Source organism: Vigna umbellata, chromosome 1 (assembly GCF_029865625.1).
Source record: "Vigna umbellata cultivar VRB3 chromosome 1, Vumbellata_1.0, whole genome shotgun sequence".
NCBI lineage: Eukaryota > Viridiplantae > Streptophyta > Magnoliopsida > Fabales > Fabaceae > Vigna > Vigna umbellata.
Genome location: NC_142165.1, coordinates 5872749 through 5898376, shown reverse-complemented (window position 1 = coordinate 5898376; position 25628 = coordinate 5872749). Strand labels below are relative to the sequence as shown.

General features: G+C 33.8%; 3 protein-coding genes across 5 annotated transcripts; all 3 read left to right on the top strand.

The window, feature by feature from the left end:
* The first annotated feature begins 417 nt into the window (after positions 1-417).
* Positions 418-3586, top strand: LOC124821165 (root phototropism protein 2-like). Its single transcript, XM_047293023.2, has 4 exons — positions 418-598; positions 714-783; positions 883-2004; positions 2829-3586. Exons 1-4 carry the CDS (start codon positions 543-545, stop codon positions 3327-3329), a joined length of 1749 nt encoding a protein of 582 aa, XP_047148979.1. The 5' UTR covers positions 418-542; the 3' UTR covers positions 3330-3586.
* Positions 3587-5519: 1933 nt separating this feature from the next.
* Positions 5520-9139, top strand: LOC124821158 (uncharacterized). 3 transcript variants are annotated; one of them, XM_088092342.1, is made up of 3 exons: positions 5520-6539; positions 6915-6947; positions 8723-9139. In XM_088092342.1, the coding sequence occupies exon 1, from the start codon at positions 5684-5686 to the stop codon at positions 6461-6463; it is 780 nt and encodes a 259-aa protein (XP_087948468.1). In that variant the 5' UTR covers positions 5520-5683; the 3' UTR covers positions 6464-6539; positions 6915-6947; positions 8723-9139. The 3 variants fall into 3 exon arrangements, with proteins under 3 accessions (XP_087948468.1, XP_047148972.1, XP_047148971.1); XM_047293016.2 differs by lacking the exon at positions 6915-6947 and having other exon boundaries at positions 5520-6514; XM_047293015.2 differs by lacking the exon at positions 6915-6947.
* Positions 9140-13703: 4564 nt separating this feature from the next.
* LOC124821163 (uncharacterized) lies at positions 13704-14506 on the top strand. Its single transcript, XM_047293020.1, has 2 exons — positions 13704-13886; positions 14009-14506. The coding sequence occupies exons 1-2, from the start codon at positions 13704-13706 to the stop codon at positions 14504-14506; spliced, it is 681 nt and encodes a 226-aa protein (XP_047148976.1).
* The last annotated feature ends 11122 nt before the right edge of the window (positions 14507-25628 follow it).

Here is a 25628-nt window from a genome sequence, read left to right as displayed (position 1 = left end):
CCTGTCTCATAATATTAATTTTCTAGATAATATTCAATTTTTATATCACTAAAGTTAACACAGTTTATTCTGGTGACAAGGGCATGGAATATCATTAGGTAAGAGTAATGATACATATATAATAAATTTTTATCATACATAATTAGTTTACTCTTTTCCTAATCTTGTATAATTACCTACCTCTGTTATTTACTTCGCTTTTTCTCTTCATATCTATCAACTGTCCTACTCCCTTTTGGAATAAAAAAATCTATGAACTTTCTTAAAAATCACTTATGAAGAGTGTGATACTCTCAGCTTAAAAAGGAATCACTTTAATGAAAGGATAAATAAGATAACAACAAGTCAGTGAAAAGAAAGCATGCCAGACTTGGACCACAGTGACAAACTCAACTCATTACTAGACAACAATTACAATAATGAAATGAATGTACAGGAATCGAAAATCTCCTTATAGCAGCAACTAAGCATATCATATAACAAGCAGTTACTCTCAAACTCCTAATCCTATTCAGACCACGAAAAACCAAGAAACATCATCCATGGCAACCCCCAGCCCCACCAGATTATCCCTTGCCATGGAGAGAACCGGGCAATGGTAAACACCACTCTAATCCTTCATTCTCCAATGCACAATTTCATGAATCAATTAGGGATGTGCTAATTTTAGTTGTTATAGGAATAATATTCACATGAGTCAATTGTTATTGCAGGATTTTCTCCCCAGAAATCCCAGCCGATGTTATTGTTACAGTAGGGGAAGCCGATTTTTCTCTACACAAGGTACCAAAATTTTTCACTTTTACAAGGAACTTCATGATTAATTCTTCTTATATCTGTGAATTTGTGTATTGAATTTATAAGTGCTGTATTTTTTAACAGTTTATTCTGGCGGCAAAGAGCAACTACATCAGAAAGGTGATAATGGAATCAGAGGAGAGTGACCTAACCAGAATAGACCTCACGAACATACCTGGAGGCCAAGAAGCTTTCGAGAAATTAGCGAAGTTTTGTTACGGCGTCAATTTCGAGATCACCGTACACAACGTCGCTCCGTTGCACTGCGCCGCCGTATTCCTGCAGATGACCGACGAATATTGCAACGGAAACCTCGCTGGAAGAACGGAGGATTTCCTCTCTCAGGTCGGCGTCTCCACTCTCCACAGCGCCGTCGCGGTCCTCAAGTCCTGCCAGCAGATTCTTCCCTTCGCCGCCGAAGTCAACCTCGTTGACCGCTTCGTTGACGTAATCAGCTCCAAGGCTTGCAGTGAGGCGAACTTTCCGAGCCAGTCCCCGCCGAACTGGTGGACGGAGGAACTCGCCGTGTTAGACGTAGATTCCTTCGCGAAGGTGATTGCCTCCATGAAACAGCGCGGCGCTAAGTATCTAACCATCGCCGGAGCGTTGATCACATACACCGAACGCACGCTGCGGGAGCTCGTCCGCGACCACAGCGGCGGCGGAAGAGGAATCGTGTCGTCAAATTCCGGCGATTCGGATTCGGAGTCGAGAAGAAGCGAACAACGCGAGATTCTGCAGTCTATTGTCCCGCTCTTCCCGACGGAGAAAGCAGCGTTTCCAATCAACTTCCTCTGCTGTCTCCTGCGGTGCGCGATCTATCTCCGCGCGTCGAGTTCGTGCAAGCGCGAACTCGAGAAGCGCGTCACAGAGATCCTGGAGCACGTGACGGTGGACGACCTCCTCGTGATTACATTCACCTACGACGGCGAGAGGCTCTTGGATCTGGACAGCGTGAGGAGGATCGTCTCCGGCTTCGTGGAAAAGGAGAAGAGCACGACGGTGTTCAACGCAGGCGCCAACTTCAACGAACACTTCTCCGCCGCGATGCAGCGCGTGGCCAAAATCGTCGACGCTTACCTCGCTGAGATCGCCGCCTACGGCGAACTCTCCATCTCTAAGTTCAACGGCATATCCATCCTCATTCCCAGAGGCGCTAGAAAATCCGACGATGATCTATACCGCGCAGTCGATATCTACCTCAAGGTACACAGATTACGTAATCAAGTTCCCAGAAAAAAGGATTAACTAAAGAAAACGACAAGAACGTTTTTTTAATCACCGTACTTAGTTGCTTGTTTATCTTAATAAACCCTAAATTTCAATACATTTGGCCAATAACTGAATAACTACCATTATGGTAACACACTTAAAATTGGGGTTAAATTATTTGAATTAATCATTAATTTAGTATTTGAATTTTCCTTCTTGTTTTTTCTTTTTTCTGGGACTGAGTATCTTCATTTCTCTTTAAACTCTTGAAGTAATTAAATTGTATATATCGGATATCTATCAGTTCAATTGTTAAGTTATCTTACTGACATTCAATAACTAATTTACATAATTAATTAACTTGATTTCTAATACTTAAAAAGTTTTCACAATATCAACATTCATTCTAATAGAGTACAAAGTATATATGTAATTTTCTGAATATTAGAAATTATACGTTAAATAATGTTTTAATATTAACAATTTCTTACAGCAACTTTGATACATCAGCATAAAAAGTTGTGCAGAAATTTAATATACAATGATCAAGCTTTTGGGAAGAAAAAAATAGTTTATATGTTACTCAATTTGAAAACATTCTTTAAATGATTTATCTAAATTTTTAGTTTGAATTATACCTTTATTAATTTTAACTGAAAGAAAATTATATTAAAATTTGTCTAAAATATCATTAATCATACAATTTCTTTCGTACAAGTATTACAAATTGGAATTTAGCAAAGGCACAGTCTAACCTAGACCTAATCAGTGATGAAGTAACTAACTAACTCCATACGCGCTCACTCGTGTTGTTGCAGGTGCACCCGGACCTGGACGAGATAGAGAAGGAGAAGGTGTGCAGTGTAATGGACCCACTGAAACTATCATACGAGGCGCGTGTGCACGCGTCGAAGAACAAGCGATTGCCGTTGCAGATCGTGCTTCACGCGCTGTATTACGACCAACTACACCTAAGGAGTGGTATGGCGGAGGACAAGGAGGCGGTGGCGGTGGCAGCTGCAGTGGAGAAGAAACAGCTTCAAGCTGACGTGTCGCTGGTGAGGGAGAACGAGGAGTTGCGATCGGAGCTGATGAAGATGAAAATGTACATTACCGATTTGCAGAAAAATGTGCAAGGAACGTCGTCGTCTGGGAAGGAAACTGCTGGGCCTGCTAAAAGGCCCACATTTTTCTCATCCATGTCGAAGAAACTGAGCAAATTGAACCCGTTCAAGAATGGGTCTAAGGACACGTCACACATCGACGATGCCCCGGTGGACTTGACCAAGCCCAGAAGGCGAAGGTTCTCCATTTCCTAGATTTCTTCCACTCAGCCACCGTCTCTGTTCTTACTGAATTCAAATTTCTATGTTTTTTTAGTCAAAATACATCCCTCTTCGTTAAAAGTATTTTTTTTAAAATTAGTTACGTTTCTTTTTGTCTTTATTGTTATTTTTTTTTGTAATGAAGGTGTCAATTTGTAATTAATAAAAAGAGTGAAGTGTGATTGGATTTCTTATACTAGTTTCAGTGTGAATTAATGATAATTACAATTCAATGTTCTGATTGGTCCTAACTTCCCATCTTCTTTGCTTCTGCCATCATATTTTCACTCGCTTGTATTTTTTAAACTTGACAAATACATTAATTAATCAATATTTGTCTAGACGTTCAGTTTTGAAAAGTTAACATAAAACATAAATACGATTTGTTCTTGATAAAAACCATATGAAAGTAAACTTCAAGAAATCATAAAAAAGTTAACATAAAATATAGATAAATACAAAATTATTATATAGAATTTCCAAATTTAGATGAGATTTGGAGGTCAAATCGTTATCATAAACCTTTGGTTTAATACTCTTTTTGGTCCCAAGGGGGTAAATATTTAATTGCGTCATACGTTTTTTTCGAAGTTCAATGTGTTTCCGACTTATGAAAAAAATGTACAATTAAGTCTTTTTTTGTGACGGCGTTAATTTTTTAACGGGCCAGCTAACAGGGTGGACTGAAGTTTGCAACGTGTATGGGGAAGGTTAATACGTGGCAACCCTAATTCCCAAACCCTAACTTCCTTGTGCCGCCAACACCATTGGCAACCGTAGGCCGCCGTCAGCTACCCTCCCATCTTGCCGCAACTTCGCCTCACGCTTCAGGCTCCCTAAAGCTGTGATTTAGAAACCATGGTTGAGCGATCAGAATTACAATTTGGATCTGGAATCTCTGTCTAGATTTCTTTTCTTGCAGGTGCTCGTGCTTTGCGAAGGTGGAGAAACCATGGTGTGCAGGTTGCGATCTGGAGGTGCGACGTGATGGTTCTACCGTACGAAGAAGATGATGAACATTGGCCATGGTGGGTTTCTATCGTAGGGGGAGATGACGCGATTTAGGTCTGGTGGAGGCGCTGATGGCTAGCTCAAGGTTGGGCGAAACTCACGAGTAGATGAATTGAAGAGTTGTGGCGGTGATTTAGGTTTCGAAAGATTTTTGGAATTGGGGATTTCTCCGTTTGGGTTTCTACAGGTGTGTGCGAGAGAGTGCTCTTGCAATGGTCATGGTGGATGGCGGTCCTTGCAACTCTACGGCGACCTGAAAAGTGTCTCATGGTGGAGATGGAAGTCGAGGAAGATGCTGAAGATGATGATGAAGGACTCGTGACTTTGGCGTTCGCGTTCTGTATTGGTGACGGTGGTGGCTACCGGCGGCGACGCTGGTGTTGGGTGATGGCGAGGTTGCGGCAAGATGGCAGGGTGGCTGACGGCGGCCTACGGTTGCCCATGGTGCTGGCAGCACAAGGAAGCTAGGGTTTGAGAATTAGGGTTGCCACGCAGTCAGAGAAACTGTACACGTCATTAATTTTTGTCTAGGGTGACAGCTGCACCGTTAAAAAATTAACACCGTTACCAAAAAGGACTTAATTGCACATTTTTTTTCATAAGTCGGGAACACATTGAACTTCGAAAAAAACGTAGGACGCAATTGAACATTTGTTCCCTTTCGAGGGACCAAAAGAGATATTAAACCTAAACCTTTTGATCTAACAGTATCAAACAAATTGAATTCTCACTCCCACCTCAGCTCAATAAAATTGTAAAGAGATTAGGGAATAGAATGCTGCTTCCCAACAACACCACTAGCAAGAGATTAGTGATAACTACTTTTGCATGTTCCACTAGCAAGAGATTAGTGATAACTACTTTTGCATGTTTCTCAGGATTTCGTTAATCTCTTGCATTTGGATTTTGATTTCTTATCATAAATGGATTCTCTATAATGCAATGTATTGAATTTTAGCCTGTTTTCTTATGAATCTGGTCAGAGGTGGTTGCAGTGGCTTGAGGTGGTGGTTTATTTATAAAATGGGAAGTGCACATTCAAGGAAACAAAATTTGAAAAATGAATGTAATGGTGTAAATAGCAACTCGCATGTTTGGGGCTGAATATTGGGCCAACTTATTTGAGTTCGGGCCCAATACCCTTCTCAGACAAGAAATAACCTTTGTCATTTCCTTGTTCTAATTCCTCCATCCCGTTGGGAGCACGAAATTGCAAAACCTAGCCTCTGCTTATGTATGCGTCGCCGGAATCTACAGAAGAACAGGCAAAACAGAGGGTTATTCCAATATTTATCGGTGATAAGATACACGTTTGAAGATAGATAGCGATATTCAATATGTCATCGAATAAGAGCGAAGAGAAATCTCAGGCCGCGGCGGACAGAATTAAGGCGGCGGCGTTGACTGCGGCGAAGGGGCTTAGCCGTGCGCAGGCAGAGCGGGCAGCGGCAGCGGCTGCGCGGAACGTGAATGCGTACGGGCAGAAGGAGGAGGGGCCCAGCCGATGGCAGGAGAAGAGGGAGGCGAAGCGGCAGATGTATCTTATGAGCACCGAAAAGGCCGTGAAATTGGGCGAAAGGAAGGATCTCAAGCCTTCGAGATCCGCTTCTGGCGGCGCCGCGCAGTGCCAGAAGTGCTTCCAAAGCGGACACTGGACTTACGAGTGCAAGAATGAGAGGGTTTATATTTCTAGGCCTTCCCGGACGCAACAGCTTAAAAACCCTAAACTGAGGGTCGATACGCCTGTCGCGTATGATTTGGATTTGTATGGCGATGTTCCTGATGGTGATGATAAGGAGGAAAAGGAGAAGAGGAGGAGGAAGAAGAAGAAGAAGAGTGAAAAGAAACGACGTCGTTATGATTCAGATAGTGAGAATGACAGTGGGAGTGATGCATCTTCTGCCACCGGATCGGATTCTTCCTCTGAGAGTAGTTCTGGTTCTGATTCGGAGGAAGAACGGAAGCGGAGGAGGAAGAAGCAGAGGAAGAGATCAAGACGCAACCGGAGGAGTTATAGTTCATCTTCAGGGTCGGAGTCCGATGCAGATTCTGGTTCTGACTCTGATTCGGATGATAAGAGCAGCCGGAGGAAGAAGAGGCGTAGTCGTAGGCGTTGAATGAGATCGTGGTCAGGTCCATGGAGACAATCATCAAGATTCTGCGATATGGTGCTTGTTTTTTGTTTGGCAATGGGTAATGTAGAGTTTTGCTTGATGTTGATTTGGATGTTTGTTTATCCTTTATTGTTTCGAAATTTTAATTCGTGGTACTTGCAACTTAGGTTTATTTTTTCAACATTTAATTTTGTGGATGTGCTTTGTGTTATTGTTAGCTGCTCAAGAAGTTGGATGATATTTCCAATTTAAGCTATCGTATAATTCTGTGGTACTTTCACACTCATTTTTTTTGCCCAAGAACAAGTCTTGTCACCACTAGCCTCTAACACAATGTCATCGAAGTTCTTGTCACTCTTTATTCTTTCGCCAAAATTTAGCCGCTGGTCCTACTTGTCCTTTTCCGTGTCCATCCCTTGTTTCATCGTTAGCATCTCTGCTTTGTTTTGTGCAGGTTCAATTCTCAGTTTGCAGTTCTTGTGTCAAGGTAGTCTGCTACCATAACCGTTGTAAAATCTTTATATCAAGCTATAGGAAATGACTCCCAGTTTTGGCTCCAAACGTAGAACCAATGTATTGCAACACCCTCAAAGAATTTAGCAATCCAACCAATTCGGTCTGCCCCTACAACCGCTGACAACTCTTCCTTCTTAGCCCAAATGTGTGTTTCTTCCATCTCTAGCACTGGCACTATCCTGAAGACCCGGCTGGTAGGATCAATTTGTTAGGAACCAAGAATTGCAAAAGGAAAGGAAATAATTTTTTTTATTCAATAATGAAAAGAACAAGAAATAGGGGAGCTCTCTCTCCTCCAGGGGTTTCCCCTTTACGAAGAGCTAATGTTCAATCTTCAAAATGAACTCCCCACCCCCCTCCTTTACTCTAATATTCTCTTGTTTATTAGTATGATTGGCGTGACCCATGATATCCTTCGAAGTAGTGACTACTTTATTTCCTTTTAAACTCTCTTAACAGAACCCCAAGAGTTTTTGATTTTCATGCTTCTGGCGATGAATGTTTTCTTCTGCTCTCAAATTCTTGTTACCTTACTTTATTAATCTAGATTACTTTAAAAAAAGACACAATTTAGTTTTTCTGCATCTAGATTCCTTAAACTAACTGATTTTGAGCTATTTCTTCCCTCTGTTAGCATACTGTCAATCATGTTTCTTAACTGGATTCTTGTTTCCTTTTTTTAATTAGGGTCGGTTGTGTTATTCTATTTCTTCTGGCTATGTATGTTTTCTTCTGGCGATGTATGTTTTCTTCTGCTCTCAAATTCTTGTTACCTTTATTAATCTAGATTACATTAAAAAAAGACACAATTTAGTTTTTCTGTATCTAGATTACCTTAAACTAACTGATTTTGAGCTACTTCTTCCCTCTGTTAGCATACTGTCAATCCTGTTTCTTAACTGGATTCATGTTTCCTTTTTTTAATTAGGGTCGGTTCTGTTGTTCTATTTGTGGGTTTGTGCTTGTGTAAGGAATATTACTATATCACGTCATTTTAAAGCTCTAATGCTACCTAATACTTAATTCTCAGTATTAATAAATAGGTCTTCTGGATTAGTATTTTCTATCACATCTGGTACATCATTAGACAATATATCAGTGTAATGGATTATTGAAACCCTCATTTTCTTCCTTCCCTGCCTAAACCGTATGATTTCTACAATTTTGGAAAAGTTTGTCTCTCAGTATGGCTTGATTGGAATCTATTCTCCCCAGTATTGGTCATTGAAAACTTTTTTTCTATTTATTCATAAATTGCTGAAATGCATAGAATATGGCATTTATAATTTTTCGAGTTTCATTACTGAAATCAGAAAATGCAATATTATAATGACAGTATATTTTCTCTGTTGTTCGCTATGTATGAAATTAAATTAGTATTCTTTTGGGACATACGAAGTTTTTATATTTTATGTAGGCCATTTTCTTGTTGAAATGCTAAATAAGCTCCTTAAGACTTGGTGCTGAAACTCGTTGAGTTCACTCCTATTACTTGCAAGTGGCCCTGCCATCCATTAAATTCTAACTTGCATATCTGTTCCAGTGTCCACAAATATCAATGCATATATGATGTGTAGGTGGAAGAAGTTTCACTGTAACGCCTTTAATCTGAAATGTTTTAATCTCTTAAAGTAAAAGATATGCTTGTTTGAATGCAATTTATAGTACAACTTAAAGTCTGTACGTTTAAAAACTACTCATTTTTGCTGGTTATGGAGGTTTTCTGAAATTTCTGAATGTATGTAGGCACTTGCTCCAGGGGAAGAATGCATGGCGGGGATTTTTGTTTGGTGTAACCCAACTTGTGGCAACCGTTGTGGGGACTAGGGACTCTTCGTAACTTGGTCAAGCGAAGGTTCACCGTAGGGGTATTCAGCATATCGCATTCTTCACTAGTGGATATTTTTGCTCACTGGTTATTAAAAAACAACTATTCGCCCTCACTCTTTAAACTCCAATTAATTATTCTTGACATAATTAATGATCTAAACCTTTAGTTTGTGGACTATTAAAGAAGTTTGCATTTAGTTTGTGAACTCCTGAATATTTAATTAAACGGCAATGATTAGTATTCGTGAGGACGTGTAACAACAATAATCATGTATGTTTGGATTGATTTCATTGTTTAAAATATGATGTTTAATGTATCTTTAGCTTAACTTATGTTTTTGGATTGATCAAGATGAATTAGCAGGAATTGAAACAATGCTACAATTAACTTTTCATAATTGTTTACATTGTTTAAAACATGATGTAATATACCAAAAGAAATGTATTTATCTCATTCTATCGAGCAAATATGTGGAACAAAAATTATTTGGACTCACAAGTTCTCCAGTTAATTAGCATAAACTTCACGATATTTTCTTTACTAGGTTACGAGGTTTCAATTTGTTTCAGTAAGTATAAAATTTATGGATTAATTGTTTTCGTTTTCCAAGTGTTTATTGAATAATATTCATTAAGCTATTTATTCTAGTATGCTAGGATTGACATAGGACAAAATCATAATTGATGATTTTTTTTACCATTTTGCCATTTCCTGTTCTTGTCTAATATACTCGTCCATGGAATCACAGAATGTTTCACTGATGAAAGTGGTTTCTAGTCAGTTCAATATTCCCTTTTTGTTAGTCTTTCGAGGAATTAATGTTGTTATAGAAGTGAATGTAAAATTAATATTTTATTAATGTTACTTTAATTTGGATTTAGTATTCAATCTAATTCTCTTTGATTTTTTAAATTTATTTATTTCTAGTTGTTTTCTTGTATCAGGGGATGGAACATCCTAAATGTTTTTGTGAACAATACATTTTTACTAGAAGCGAAAGGGATTCTTAGAAACTAATTTTTGTTTACCAATTTATACTGTATTGAACTGATTACTAACTTGGTTGATTCCGCAGATTTGTTATTGTCCAAAATTTTAATTCAATTATTTAATTTACGTTTAAATTATATTGATAATTTAGTCTAAAATTTATTTGATTTTAAATTTTCTGTTAGTACGAGAGAAATTGATTTATAAATTTAACTAACTAACAAGTATATAATCTAATTAAATCAAACCATTGAATAATGAATCCGTAGGACTCTTATTATATATTCGACACTGGATTTATTAAATTTAGAGAAATGCATTTTACACTTGCATTATTTATTATGTGAAAGGAAGAAGAATAACACTCATTTAGGAAAGCTCATTTAGTAAACTATAATTTATGTTCCACAAAATTTGTTCAGAAAATTTGTCTCGCAAAACTCATTTCATGTGTTCTGGAAAGCTTGTTTTGGACTAAAAAACTTGTTCAAGAAGACATCGTATGTATTCTAGAAAGCACGTTCTGAAAATTATATTTTGGAAAGTTTATTCCAGAATGCATTTCATGTGTTATGAAAAATTTGTTGATAAAATCATGCTCCAAAAATTTAAGAAACCTTGTTCCGAAATTTTTTTTGGTATAGGTAATGCGAAAGTCACTTTGTTGAACGGTACAATTGTCATTTTAAAAATTACAAAATGTATATTGAAATTATGGCGGTGCAGGAAGATAAAGCTGAAAGACATTATGTATTTCAAACTTTGCAGAAAATGATTCCATATGGGATGGGCCTGGTCTGATGTTTCTTGGGCCTTAAAAAGTTCAAACACAAAGCATTCGAGGTTACTCCCTCCACCACCCCAACTTCTCCCTTCACCTCTCCATATTCTTTTATTCCAAAAATACACTAGGTTAAAATTTTTTTCTTTTATCTTTGCCTTTTTTTTTTTTACCATTTTTAAAACTCTAATTCATTCATTTGCAATCCCCACCATCTCGCTTTTCTCTTTCTCTGTTTGCAAACAAACTCCACCCTCTCACTTTCTCTCTTCCTCTCTTCTTCACACGCCACCCCCCTCACTTTTCTCTTTCTTTGTTTGCACATAAACCTTTCCCCCTCACTTTCTTTCTTCCTCTCTTCTTCACATAAAGTCCCCATCCCCTTCCTGTCTCTCTTCCTTCTTCTGTTCCACATTTTTGTTGTTAAAGCTTCGTTATTTTGGTGCTTGATTCGTGCTCCTGCTCGGTTCGTGGTGTAGATCGCGTTGTGGAGTTTGGTGCTCGGTTTCATTTGGTCTCCCATCCAGGTTAGTGGTTCGTTTGGAATTTTGGTTGATTGGTTGTTGATTTGAATGTATATAATCTTTGTGTTGTGTATAAATTTATTGGATGTATGTGTTATGTTATGTAAGAGGTAGAAGAAGAGAATCGCAAACCCTTAAACGATGTGGGAAATCCGTTTAACCTTCAATGGATGTTGAGATCCGTCGGCGGATGTCGAAATCCGTTGAAGACTGAACGAATTTCCCATATTCGTTCAAGCCTTCGCGTTTCAAATCTTTTAATTTTTTTTTGTTTTGTTGTTAGTTTATTAATTTATTTTTTTGTAGATTTTATTATTTGAACATTGTAAATGTTAATTTCTGTAGATTTTTTGTAATTTAATAATTTTTGTATTATTATTGATGTATAAAAAAGTTGTTAAAACAAAAAAGAAAATGTTTAATGACTTCAACGGATTTGGAAAATCCGTTTCCGTTGAGCCTTTAATGGATATTGATATCCATATAAGTCTTTAATGGATATTGATATCCGTTTAATGTAAATATGTTTTAACCACCAGAAATTAAATATTTTATAGGAGCAAAAAGAGAATGGAAAGGTGGAAGTAGAAGTCTGTGGTAATGTAGAGAGTAACTCTCAATAATTCGGTGTATAATTGTACCATAATACTTTATTCTCCAAAAATTAGAAAGGTTGTGACATTACTTTTCAAATACATGGTTAGATAAGGCTTTGAAATTAAAAATAATAAGTAAATAAACATTATTTTTTTAATATTTTAATTTTTAAAAATTCGTTAATACTATCATATAAACTAAAAATTTTATTTCCAACTATATAGTTTAGTGTTTGTAATAAATATCTAGTAAAAAAAACATCAATATAGACAAACAAAAACAATTATTCAATATTTCATCTTCAAAAAGAAAAGACGAAATGAATATCATTTGGTAAATCTTGGACAAATGTTTGTTTCAATAACCAAATATTTAAAATAATAAACATTGATTATTATCATTATTTCTATTATCATGGCCAACCTTACCAATATTATTTCAATGTCATTTTTATATTTATATCAATACAATTATATTAAGATAATTATTTTTTTAAAATATTGTAGTAACTTTAGGTTTATTTTCTTGTCCTCTGTTCATTATCCATTAAATATTTATCTTATATTCATCATATAACAAACTTGTTCCAATCGTCACAATAACATTGCTAGTATTTTTTATTTTTTTTCAAACAAGAGTTAGAAATATTCCAAGAGAAAAAATATTTTAAATTCCCTTGAAAAAACATGATTACTTCGAGAAAACTTGATAGGAAAAACAATTATTCTATTATTCTTAGTATATTTTTCTATAACGTATATCAATGACAAAAGAATTTCAATTTCAATTTTATTAAATTTACTGAGTGGACCTTTTGCATTTATTGGGCCGTGTCTGTGTAACATTGTCTGGTAGTGTGGTCTGGAAGGTAAAATGCAAAGCAGAAGTACACACTCCAAAACAAACCCAAAGATTTAACAAAGGAATAATTAGGCTGAATACCCTATTTTGTCCCCAGTTTTGCTCGAAAATGTCAAATTAGTCCATCCTTTAAAAAATGCGTCAATTACGTCCTCACTTAATAAAATTTGCATCAATGAAATCCCTTCCGTTAAATCCGTACAAACGGCGTTAATTATTTTTCTCTCTTATTAAGTAACGCTGTTTGTACGGATTTAACGGAAGGGATTTCATTGATGCAAATTTTATTAAGTGAGGACGTAATTGACGAATTTTTTAAAGGATGGACTAATTTGACATTTTCGAGCAAAACTGGGGACATAGGGTATTAAGCCGGAATAATTAATATAGGGGACCATGGTCCATGCTCGGAGGACCATGTCACTCTAGCTCTCACTCACTTCACGCAACAAAAATAAATTAATTTTTGCATCTGTTTCATGTTCTTAATTTTTATAGAAATACCTATAAAATAATTACATTGATCTTTCATTTATCGTCACATCTGCAATTCACATTAAAAAGTTACAATTTCCCAAGAATCATTCATTAATGCACCCTAACTTTTTTCTTTTTTAAATGTTCATGTTTTATACTATTGGGAACATTTAATTAACTCGTTTCCTCAACAACTCTGTAAGGAACTTTTTCTAATCTTAATTTTGTTTCAATATTAAATGAAAATATATTGTTAAACTATCGACACTCAATTATTCATCAAATATGTATTTTACGTCAAAACCAAATAAGATTAGGTATTATTCTATACTAAATCACAATGCAGAATTATATAATTGTATACGAATTTATATAAACGTAATTATGTACAAAACTATTAGTGTCAGGTTTTTTTAAGGGTTTTTTTAGGATAGTTCCAATAAATTTGGGATCACACTTTAACGTGTGATCCAATCGTTTTGGTTCAGTGTAAATGATTATAAATGGCCTGTTTTATTATTTGAATGATAAGTTTTGTGCGTTTTTTCTCTCCAAGCATCCTATTTCTTTTATTTACCTTTTAGATTAACAACTGGTATTAGAGCTCCATAAGGGGCCTGATCCAAACCGTGAGTGAGTGATTTCTTCCATCTCCCTCTTAGTAAAATGATAACTCCAAAATTTGTGCAACCTGCCATTTCCAAATTTGATGGTCATTATGACTTTTGGACAATGACCATGGAGAATTTCCTTAGGAGCAAGGAACTATGGAGTCTTGTGGAGGTTGGTATACCTACTCTTGTAATTGGCTCAGGATCCAGTGGTGAGGCTCACAAGGGAATTGTGGAGGCAACCAAATCAATGACTTGAGGGTCAAAAATTTTCTCTTTCAATCAATTGACAGGGAAATATTGGAGACTATCCTTGACAAAAGTACATCACGGGCAATTTGGAATTCTATGAAACATAAGTATCAAGGGTCTACAAGAGTGAAACACGCACAACTTCAAGCATTGAGGAAAGAATTTGAGCTACTCACCATGAAAGAAGGAGAAAAAGTGGACTACTTTCTATGTCGCACCATGACTATAGTGAGTAAAATGAAGTCCAATGGGGAAGTAGTGGAACAGAGTGCTGTGGTGAGTAAAATATTAAGATCTCTAACCCCTAAATTCAACTACATCGTTTGCGCAATAGAAGAGTCAAATGACATTAATATTCTCACCATTGATGAGTTACATGTGAGTCTATTGGTGCATGAGCAACGAATGATCGGGGTACAAGAGGAAGAACATGTGCTCAAAGCAACCCATGAGCACACTAGTAGCAGAAGCACTCAAGAGGAGAAGCTTGGTGGGTTTATAGGCAGTCGTGGCAGAGGAAAAGGAAGACAATCATTCAACAAGGCCACCATTGAGTGTTTTAAGTGTCATAGGCTAGGGAAATTCCAATATGAATGCCCTGATTGAGACAATAAAGCCAACTATGTTGAATTTAATGATGAAGAGGAAATTCTCCTAATGGCACATGAGGAGCAACAAATGCAAAAGGATGAACAATGGTATTTTGATTCTGGTTGTAGCAATCATATGACAGGAAACAAAGCATGGTTTCTAAATTCGGAGGAAGAATATTCCAAGACAGTAAAACTTGGCAATGATACTCATATGATGGTGGCAGCAAAACGTAGCATTCGGATGCATGTTAATGGCATCACCCAGGTACTGACTGAAGTATATTATATTCCTGAACTCAAAAATAATTTGCTAAGTATTGGACAACTACAAGAAAAAGGTTTAGCCATTATAATTTCATATGGCTCCTGCAAGGTGTTTCACTCTATAAGGGGTTTGATTATGGAAACCCATATGAGTGGGAGTAGAATGTTCTATGTTACAACATCTATGACTCATACACAATCACTGTTTCTTCAATTAGAAACCAGTGAAGCTTATTTATGGCACTGTCGCTTTGTCCACCTAAATTACAAAGCGTTGAGTATCCTGGCTAAAAAAGAAATGGTGATAGGCCTATCTGCTTTAGTCCATCCGCAGAAAACATGTTCTACATGTTTGGCTGGAAAACAATCCAGAAGTTCATTTCCAAGCCACAGTACCTGGAGAGCATCTCAACAACTACAACTAGTATATTCGGACATATGTAGACCTATCCAACCAGTTTCAAACAACAATAAAAGGTACTTTCTAACATTCGTTGATGATTTCACTAGGAAGACTTGGGTATATTTTTTGCATGAAAAATCATAAGCATTAGAGAAGTCCAAGATGTTCAAGGCACAAGTTGAGAAGGAAGCAGGAGTTCCTATACTTTGCTTACGTACTAACCGAGGTGGAGATTTTCTCTCTAATGAGTTTGAAGAATTTTGTCACACATAAGGAATTAGAAAACAATTAACCACCCCTTACACTCCTCAGCAAAACGGTGTAATCGAACGAAAGAATAGAACGATTATGAATGCAGTTCCTTCTATGTTAAAAGAGAAGCATGTTCCCAAGGTGCTTTGGCCAGAAGCTGTCAAATGATGTGTGCATATCCAGAACAGATGTCCAACAGTTGCTGTAGAGGATGTTACTCCAGAAGAAGCTTGGAGCGACAAGAAACCAGTGGTGAAACATTTCAAAATTTTTTGGTGTGTGGCCTATGCACATATCCCAGATCAGAGAAAAGAGTGAAGTTGGATGACAAAAGCAGAAAATGTATTTTTCTGGGCATGATAAGTCCAAAGCTTGGAGATTGTATGATCTAGTCATAAAAATTGTGGTCATTAACAGAGATGTAATTTTTGAAGAAAAAGAAAGTTGGGACTGGAGTAGTTTGAAGCCAGAAACTCAGCAAGAAGAGATAATTTATGAAGCAGAAAATGATACTGCAGCAGAAGATGACACTGCAGCAGAAAAAATAGCAGGAAAAATAGTAGCTGATGTTGATACAAGTGAAAACAGTGAAGAAGGCAGCAGTACAAACCTTGACAGTACCCAACCGGTTCATCTCAAGGAAGGAATGCACGGGTAAGAAGAGTACCTAGGTGGTTGGTAGACTATGATACAAGTGCAAGTCTGCCAGAAGAAGAAAATTTGGCAGCCATGTTGGTGACTGAAATTGACCCAACATCATTTGAAGAAGCAGTTAGGAATACACATTGGAGAAAGGCTATGATGAAAGAAGTAGAAGCTATAGAGAAGAATCATACATGGGAACTCACATCACTACCAAAAGGAGTTTCACCAATTGGAGTTAAATGAGTTTTTAAAACGAAATTAAATGCAAAAGAGAAGGTAGAAAAACACAAGGCAAGGCTTGTAGCAAAAGGATATGCACAAAGACACGGGATTGACTACATTGAAGTTTTTGCTCCTGTTGTTTGAATGGATACCATTAGATTAATTTTGGCAACTGCTGCTCACTTTAGTTGGAAGGTGTTTCAACTTGATGTCAAGAGTGTCTTTCTTAATGGAGAGTTAAAAGAAGATGTCTTTGTTCTACAACCTAAAGATTTTGTTAAAAAGGGAGAATAAGAGAAGGTATATCGATTGAAGAAAGCTTTGTATGGCCTCAAACAAGCACCCTGAGGCTGGTACCACAAAATTGAGACCTACTTTGCACAAGAAAAATTTGAGAAATGTCCTAGTGAACACACTTTGTTCACTCGATCACAGGGAGATAAAATTTTAATTGTTAGTTTATATGTTGATGATTTGATATTCACTAGAAATGATGAAATTATGTGTGAGGAATTTAAGCAGTCCATGATGACTAATTTTGACATGTTTGATTTGGGCATAATGAGTCACTTTCTTGGCATTAAGGTTAAACAATATTCTACTGGTATATTTATTTGTTAGAGGAGATATGCATTAGAAATTCTATCACGTTTTGGAATGCAGGATAACAAGGCTGTGAAAAATCCCATGGTGCCAAGGACTCATCTGACAAAGAATAGAGAGAAACAAAGTGTTGAAAAAACTTTGTTTAAGCAACTAGTTGAAAGTCTGATCTATTTGACTGCCACTAGACCAGATTTAATGTACACAGTGAGTTTACTCAGCAAATTCATGACTAATCCCACTACAACACATTGGTGGCAGCAAAACGCATTCTGAGGTATATCCAAGGAACAACTGGTCTTAGAATCTGGTACAAGAAGGGGACTAATAGTTTAAGACTATTAGCTTTTTCAGATAGTGATTATGCCGAAGACTTGGATGATAGAAGAAGCACTTCTGAGTATGTGTTTATGCTAGGGGCAGGGACAATTTCTTGGGCATCCAAGAAGCAAAATGTGGTAGCTTTATCTACAACAAAAGCAGAATATATAGCAATAGCTCTATGTGCTTGTTAGTGTATTTGACTTAACAGATTGTTAGAACAGATTGGGCTTAAAACTAAGACTAAAGTTGAGATTTTGTGTGATAATAGCTCTACAATACAATTTTCCAAACACCCAATATTTCATGGAAAAAGTAAACACATAGATATAAAGTTTCACTTTCTTCGGGACTTGGTGAATGATGGAGTAATCAAGTTAAGCTTTTGTAGCTCTCAAGACCAGTTAGCTTACGTTATGACAAAACCTCTAAAGTTGGACCAGTTTAAGAGGCTTCGTAATTTGATTGGAATAACTAGTGTAGATGCATTAGTTTAAGGGAGGGATTGTCAGGGTCTTTTAAGGGTTTTAGCTATTTATTTGTTATGTTTTTGGTTGTTGCAGAACTTTCTCTTATTTTGTAGGGTAGTTCCAATAAATTAGGAATCACACTCTAATGTGTGATCCAACCGTTTTGCTTCGGTGTAAATGACTATAAATAATTTGTTTTATTATTTGAATGATAAATTTTGAGTGTTTTCTCTCCAAGCATCCTATTTCTTTTATTTACCTTTTATATTAACAATTAGTAGCTACCTACAAAATTATTTGTATGCATTTTCTTTACAAATAATTTCATATGAAATTACATATAAATATGTCTATGTATAATTTACATATATATGAACATTTAATTTACTTATGAATTTTCACACTGTGAGATGTTTGTTATTAATGTGAAAATTTAATTTGAGACCAATAGTACATATGCGTTTGTATAAATATTTTTTTAAGTGTTGAAATATGGTGGATGTGGATGAGATATCATAAATTAATTGAGCAACATTTTGTTTGAAAAAATATAGCATTTGAATAACATACAATAATAGCATTTTTTTAACGTACTTATTGGAATTTTTGAAACCTACAATGACGACGGAAGCTGAAAAAGGTTGTGCTAGTTTTGTTTGAATGTTGAATGATAGCAATGGTCAATAATAGAGAAAACCTAACGAGTTTAAAGCTCCGACTCTTTAATCATGTCTCTACTTTAGCCCCCAAAAATGCATCATTGCAATTGTGGGGATCATGCTCCAACAAGACCACACTAAAAACAAAGAGCAAAATCACAGGACCTGTCAAAAACAATAGTACTTTTTTATCAGAAAATAAATAATAACATGAGTTTGGTGTAAATAAATTGATAAATTTACTAATAAGTTATAATTCTGATATTCATTGACCATGTAGAAAATGTTATATGTAATATTATTAAATTACACCAAATATTATATTAATTAATTGGCTTGAATGGAAAAGGTGTTTGAAGGAAGATTAGTTATCATTACAAACTTATGATTTGATTTAAAGGATGGGAGCTGTCCCATTTAATATAATCCACACTTATGTTTAGTTATAAATAATTCCTTTTTTCATAATCATAATTGAATATTATGAGGAAAAGAACACCATCACCAAATAATGTTAGTTATTAAGGAGTTAGGTATTAGGATATCATTTTTATTGCTGTGATCTTTATCTAATAATAATGATAATTATAAGTGTAAATATAATTGTTTATTCTAATAGTATACATATCACATTTCTTTCTATATATATGGATGGCAATTTACTCCGAGTATCGGTATCTGAAAAAAAAAAAAAAAAAGTAATTTATATATTTTTTAATTAAATTTAATTAAAAATAAAATAAAATTATATTTTATTAGTTTAAATTTAATTAAAATTAAACTAAATTTACATTTAATTTAATTTATATTATATTATATATATATTTTGTAATTTTACTTAAATTTTATTTTTAAAATGTATTAAATATTTTATTTATTTTTTGCGGGTATCTGCGGATATCCGCGGGTTTTTTTTAAACAAATACCCTAGTGAATACGATTTTATCCGACGAGTCGGATTGCGAGTAGACACTACCGTAGCCGACCCGACCCGTTGCCATCCATATATATATATATATATATATATATAATTTCTTAAGCCAAAAAAAGAATATATGAAAAAAAAACCCACATACGTGGAAAATATTAAAGAAAATTAAACTAATTTTTCCCATATAATCTCTATTTTTTATTTTAATGACATTCTTCTTTTCAATAAATGGTAGCTCATGTGTGTTTTAAATATTAAAATTAAAAAATTATTATGTATTATTAGAACAATATAAATAAACAAAATTAGTAATCGATTATACTATAAAGATATGTTCATAGTTAATATAAGTGAACATAAGATATGTGGCATATTCAAATTTGTATTATTTGACTACCTTCACGTGAGAACCAATATGAAGTATTTTTCACTTTTTAAAATGCTTTTTTGTTGTTGAACAACACTAATATCAGAATATAAGTCTAACACTTTATGCGAATTATTCAAACCTCCATTATTACGTTAAATTTAACGGTAAAAATAAAAAAAGTTTAAATCATATACACATCTCTCCTATTACTTCAGTTTTAAAATTACATTGCCCTGTATTAAAAAAAATAAATTGTATTATCTTAATCAATTTTGATGTGATGTGTTTTTTTGTAATAACAAAAGTATAAATGAATATTTAGTATGGTAGTGAATAACTATCAGAAACTAATATTTTACACTAATAACTAACTTTCAGTATCCTAATATTTTAAACATTTTTACTATCAAAGTTGAAATGATATCTTACATTAAAATATAGGCCATTTAAATATTTTCTTGTTATTAGTTAATTTTTTTTTTAAAAGAAAGTGGCATAAGCAATGATAATATATGTAATTATAATTTAATAATTGAATAGTGACAATATTATGTAAACAAATATTAATAATATGTTTTATATTTTCCTCATCTGTATATAGAGAGAGTATTGTGTTGTTTTATATTAAGAAGAAAAAAAAAACAAGGCGTCTCTTTATAAGTTTAATTCCTGTCAATAAATACAATTTAGGAATCACACTCAAGTGACATTAATAACAATCAGAAGTTAAACTTGTTGACAGATATTATTATATTATATGAAATACGAATAATGACTAATTTGAATATTGTATTCTTCTATGTTTCAGACGTTGTTATCTTTTGAAGTAAACAATGTAAAAAAAATGAACGAAATTGGTTTTACGTAAGGGTTTTCACGTGGCTTATGATTGTCCTTATGCATCATTGCATAAAATTATGGCAATATATTTGACATTCTAAATCTACAATGAGAGTGGGTATATATTATATGATATATGGTTACATATATTATCATATAAGATGCCCTTCTGATGAATTTCAAAAGGCTTACACCAATTATGTCTGTTATTCTCTGGTGTTGACATTCAAATTCACATCATGCTTATTTTGAATTCTATATTGCTTTCAAACAAACAAGAGATGAAAGAAAAGTGTTTTAAAGTCGTTTTAATAATATTTTTTATATTTTAAAAAATTCAATTTAACTAAACTTGTCTTTTTAAAATAAAAATGATAACGTAGTCAATTTTCTAAAATAACATATGAAGTTTATTTTTTTTAAAATAGAACAAAAATTTATAACAAAAATTTCTCACCGAAAATATAATCAATGAATATTAGATAAGCATTTGAAATTTAAAAGAATTTAACATGAGGCAAGGTGAACAAAATTATTGAAAAATTATAACTTACATTTAGCTTATCATCCAGCGAAAGCTAATATATATTGTTGATGTACTTAGTCAAAAAATAATGCAAATACCTTATATGATGATTATAGAGTTAGTCTTGCTGAAAGTTTTTTTTATATAATTGAAGTAGGAAACTCTCTTATTAACAAAAGAATCACAAACTCATTTTCTTACCATAAGTCATTTTAAACTTTATGCTTAATAAAGTCTTAGACACTAAGTATAAAACGTGGCTAGTTGTTTAAATAAAATACCGTACTTCAATAAAAAAAAATCATCCTCAACAAACTACATAAATTACAACTCCTTAGCATATTGAGTACTGTAAAAAAAAATCTTCCAACACTACAAGATTAATTAGTATTACCTACCTGTAAATTTGTAGACTATATAAAAAAAATTCATAAGTAAAATCAAGTTACTTACATATAAAAATTTGTATGTAGATCACTTATAAGTAAAATTCATAAGTAAAATCAAGTTACATTCTTATAAAATATAATATAATAACTTCTTTTTTCTTCTAAAATTATAATGGTTTAAATATCATTTCATCGTAAAATTAAGATTTAACCCATAAAATTATATATTTCTATTATTTTATATAGCATTTTTTATCTCACATATGATCGTGGTACAATAAAGTCATTAGGATAATAAAGTAAAATCGTAAAATTGTGTGAATCATATTTTTTTTCTACATTACCGATTGTATCATTGTCCACCTCTTTTGGCCAATGAATTAATTTCAAATAAAACTTAAATGTAATCTAATTAAAAGTAAAAACAATTAAAAATCCACTTAAATACACTTTTATTTCTTTGCTTAGTTTTGATTTAAATAAAATTCAAATAAACTAAAAGTTTAAAATGGATTTACAGCATTATTCACTTTTTTTTTATTAAAGTAGAATTAAATATATTTTTGTCCCTTTAGTGAAAATTGAAATTAATCCTTCTTCAAAATATTGTTTCAATTTTCTTAATTTTAGAAATGCTTGAATTTAGTTATTTTAACCAAATTTTGTTAAATTTATTTAACGTTTCAAACAATTTAAGTTGTTTACCATATTTGATACATTTTTAAACTTTACAAAACTAAAAATAAAAACTAAATTCATACCACTATAAAAATGAGTGACTAAATTAGTTCAAAATTTTGAAAATGGAATAATTTTACATTTCAATAAAAATTAAGAGACCAAAAATATATTTAAGCATTTAAATAAAATTCAATTAATATATATAATATGAATAAGATAATTTTGTTGGAAAATAAAATGTAAAATCTATATTATAATCTGAATTTGAGGTACCATACTCCATTTGACTTTTGTGATAATACATCACTTACTATAAGCAGTGGTTGGGTGATTAATGGGTTGTTTGTCTTCTTCCGAACCTATATCGAGGTTGCGTCCCCATTTGTGAACAGTTTAGTTCACCATTTTATGTATTTCATAGTACTAGTGTTGGAAATATGAACTTCATTTATTTATGTGGCCACAAATAAATATTTAGATCCAAAAAAATAGGTGGAAGTGGTTGGCAAAAGAAACAATAGGAGTAGTAGTTAGATCAACGTTTCTTTCTTTGCTTTCATTTCACTCTCTCTTTCTCTCACCAACTCCTATAAAATATAACATTGTCTTTTCCTAACATCACGCCCTTACTTCCATACAAAAATACTATACGCTCAAATACATCTTTATATACTCCTTTTTTTTCAACATTATTGAATTCTCTACGTGAATAATAAATAGGTTTATTTCAGTAAATGTTGGCACAAATTCATTTGCAATTTTTTTTCAACATTATTGAATTCTCTACATGAATAATACATCTTTATATACCTCTGATTGTACCTTCTGTTATTCTGTTTTCAATGTTGAACAAAGGAACAAATTACACGACAAAATTTGGTAGAAGATGCGAACTGATTTTGTTTAAAAAACATGTTGACTTTCTTTTCACAGGAATCGACGATTGAATCCAATGCTTTGGAACACTCAAGAGAGTATAACAGTTTTGTTTTTATTTTATTTTATTTTATTTTATTTCTCTATCATAGTCTCTCATCTAAATTGGGGACCATTAATGATCGATTGTTGCATTAAAATTACATTTTTGCGTTCAAACTTCTTTTCAACAGAATATACATTTCATATGATTTTAAAGAAAATAAATTTATTTTTCAAAAATTCTTTAATGAATTTGACCAACAATCAAAGAAAATAGATTTTCTAAAACAGCTCAATCGAACATGAATTGAGCTTATTAGTTTAAATCTACTTAAAAATAAAGTTTCACACAACTTTATAATACATGTTCAACACATTAAGTTGAAGCTGATTTATCTAAATGAAATACGTAGATATTTTATTGTTTTCTTTTTCTATCACTTCGTCTTATTATTATACATTATATTTTATGATTACTTGAAATTTCTATTTTTTCTCTTCCATGGATTAATTATATTTTTAGTTCAATAATTTTTAATTTTAATTATTTTTGTAAAAACATATTTTTTATCATTTTATAGTTGAAATTTGTGGTTTTAGTCTTTACTAATTATCTTTAATTACTTATATGTTAAATAAAATATCAACTTATTATTACAAGGAAAAAAATTCGCGCTTGCGGATACTCGTGGATAAAACCTGTGACGGATAGTTAATATCTACGGATATTTACTATTCGCAGGTTGCGGATTGCGAATATTTTAATACCTGCTTATAAACGGGTCGAGTGTGGGTATTATACTATCCGTACCCGCGGATATCCGCTACCCGCAAAAAATAAAAATAAAAATTTAATTTATATTTTATGAAGTTAAATTTAATTAAAATTAACATTAATTTATATTCTATAAGATTAAATTTAATTAAAATTAAATTTTAATATATATTTAATTTAACTTATATTATATTTTATATATTTTTTTGTAACCTTATTTAAATTTTATTTTAATATTTTATAAAAATATATCTTTTTAAATATTTATAAGTATTCGTGGGTATCCGCGAATTTTAAAATATCCACGGATATTTTTTAAGCTGTGCAGGTAGCGGATGTATTTCTTTTTGTCGGGTCGGGTTGCTAGTAGGCACTATCCGTGCCCGACCCGACCCGTTGTCATCCTACAAGTAACGCTGGTTAATGTTTGTAATAAAGTTATTAGCACGTGACATTTATGATATTTTTTTCAATATCTCTAAAATAAATATTCTTTTTGTCTTAAATATTTTAAAATATAAAGTCATAGAAGAATGTTTACAAAGACCTAGTATTTTCAAAACGATGATAATTTTTTTTATAAGAACTAAATCACGTCGATTTCATATATATTTAGACATTATTTATAATACATATATTAATTATGTACGGTTAAATTAGTTTCAATAAATACAATTTTAACTAAAAAAAATAAGTTATTCGTATAGATGCTACGAATTTATTAAACATTTTAATTAAAGGCTTAATACCTCTTTTGGTACCTCGAAAGAGGAGGAATGTTCAGAATCGTCCTACTTTTTTTAAAATGTTCAAAACGGTCCCAAATTTTGAAAAAACTGGTCAACTTAATTTTTTTTAATTATGGTGTCAAATTTTTAACGGTGCAGCTGCCACCCTGAACAAAAGTTAATGACATGTACAGTTTATCTGATTGTGTGGCAACCCTAATTCCCAAACCCTAGCTTCCTTGTGCCGCTAGCACCACGAGCAACCGTAGGCCGCCGTCAGCCACCCTGTCGTCTTGCCGCAACCTCGTCTCATGTTTCAGGCTCCCTAAAGCCGTGATTTAAAAACTATGGTTGTGCGATCAGGATTGCAATTTGGATCTGGAATATCTGTCTGGATTTCTTTTCTTGCAGGTGCTCACGGTTTGCGAAGGTGGAGAAATCATGGTGTGCAGGTTGCAATCTGGAGGTGTGGCGCGATGGTTCTACTGTGCGAAGAAGATGATGAACATTGGTCACGGTGGGTTTTTATCGCAGTGGGAGATGGCGCGATTTAGGTCTGGTGGAGGCAAGATGGCTAGCTCAAGGTTGGGCGAAACTCGCGAGGAGATGAATGGAAGAGTTGTGGCGGTGATTTAGGTTTCGAAAGATTTTTGGAATTGGGGATTTCTCTGTTTGGGTTTCTGCAGGTGTGTGCGAGAGAGTGCTCTTGCAATGGTCATGGTGGATGGTGGTCCTTGCAGCTCTACGGCGACCTGAAAAGTGTCTCATGGTGGAGATGGAAGTCGAGGAAGATGCCGAAGATGATGATGGAGGACTCGCGACTTTGGTGTTTGCGTTCTGTATTGGTGACAGTGATGTCTACTGCGGTGATGCTAGTGTTGGGTGATGGTGAGGTTATGGCAAGACGGCAGAGTGGCTGACGGCGGCCTACGGTTGCCCATGGTGCTGGCGGCACAAGGAAACTAGGGTTTGGGAATTAGGGTTGCTATGGAGTCAGATAAACTGGACACGTCATTAACTTTTGTCAAGGGTGACAGCTGTACCGTTAGAAATTTGACGCCGTAAAAAAAAAGATTAAGTTGACCAATTTTTTCAAAAATTGTGACCGTTTTGAACATTTTAAAAAAGGTAAGACGAA

Coding starts and splice junctions, on each gene's coding strand:
- LOC124821165 (XM_047293023.2), top strand. CDS start 543: ATGGCAACCCCCAGCCCCACCAGATTATCCCTTGCCATGGAGAGAACC. Junction 599..713: donor ATGGAGAGAACCGGGCAATG/GTAAACACCACT, acceptor TTGTTATTGCAG/GATTTTCTCCCCAGAAATCC. Junction 2,005..2,828: donor CAGTCGATATCTACCTCAAG/GTACACAGATTA, acceptor GTGTTGTTGCAG/GTGCACCCGGACCTGGACGA.
- LOC124821158 (XM_047293016.2), top strand. CDS start 5,684: ATGTCATCGAATAAGAGCGAAGAGAAATCTCAGGCCGCGGCGGACAGA.
- LOC124821163 (XM_047293020.1), top strand. CDS start 13,704: ATGATAACTCCAAAATTTGTGCAACCTGCCATTTCCAAATTTGATGGT. Junction 13,887..14,008: donor CTCACAAGGGAATTGTGGAG/GCAACCAAATCA, acceptor ATGAAACATAAG/TATCAAGGGTCTACAAGAGT.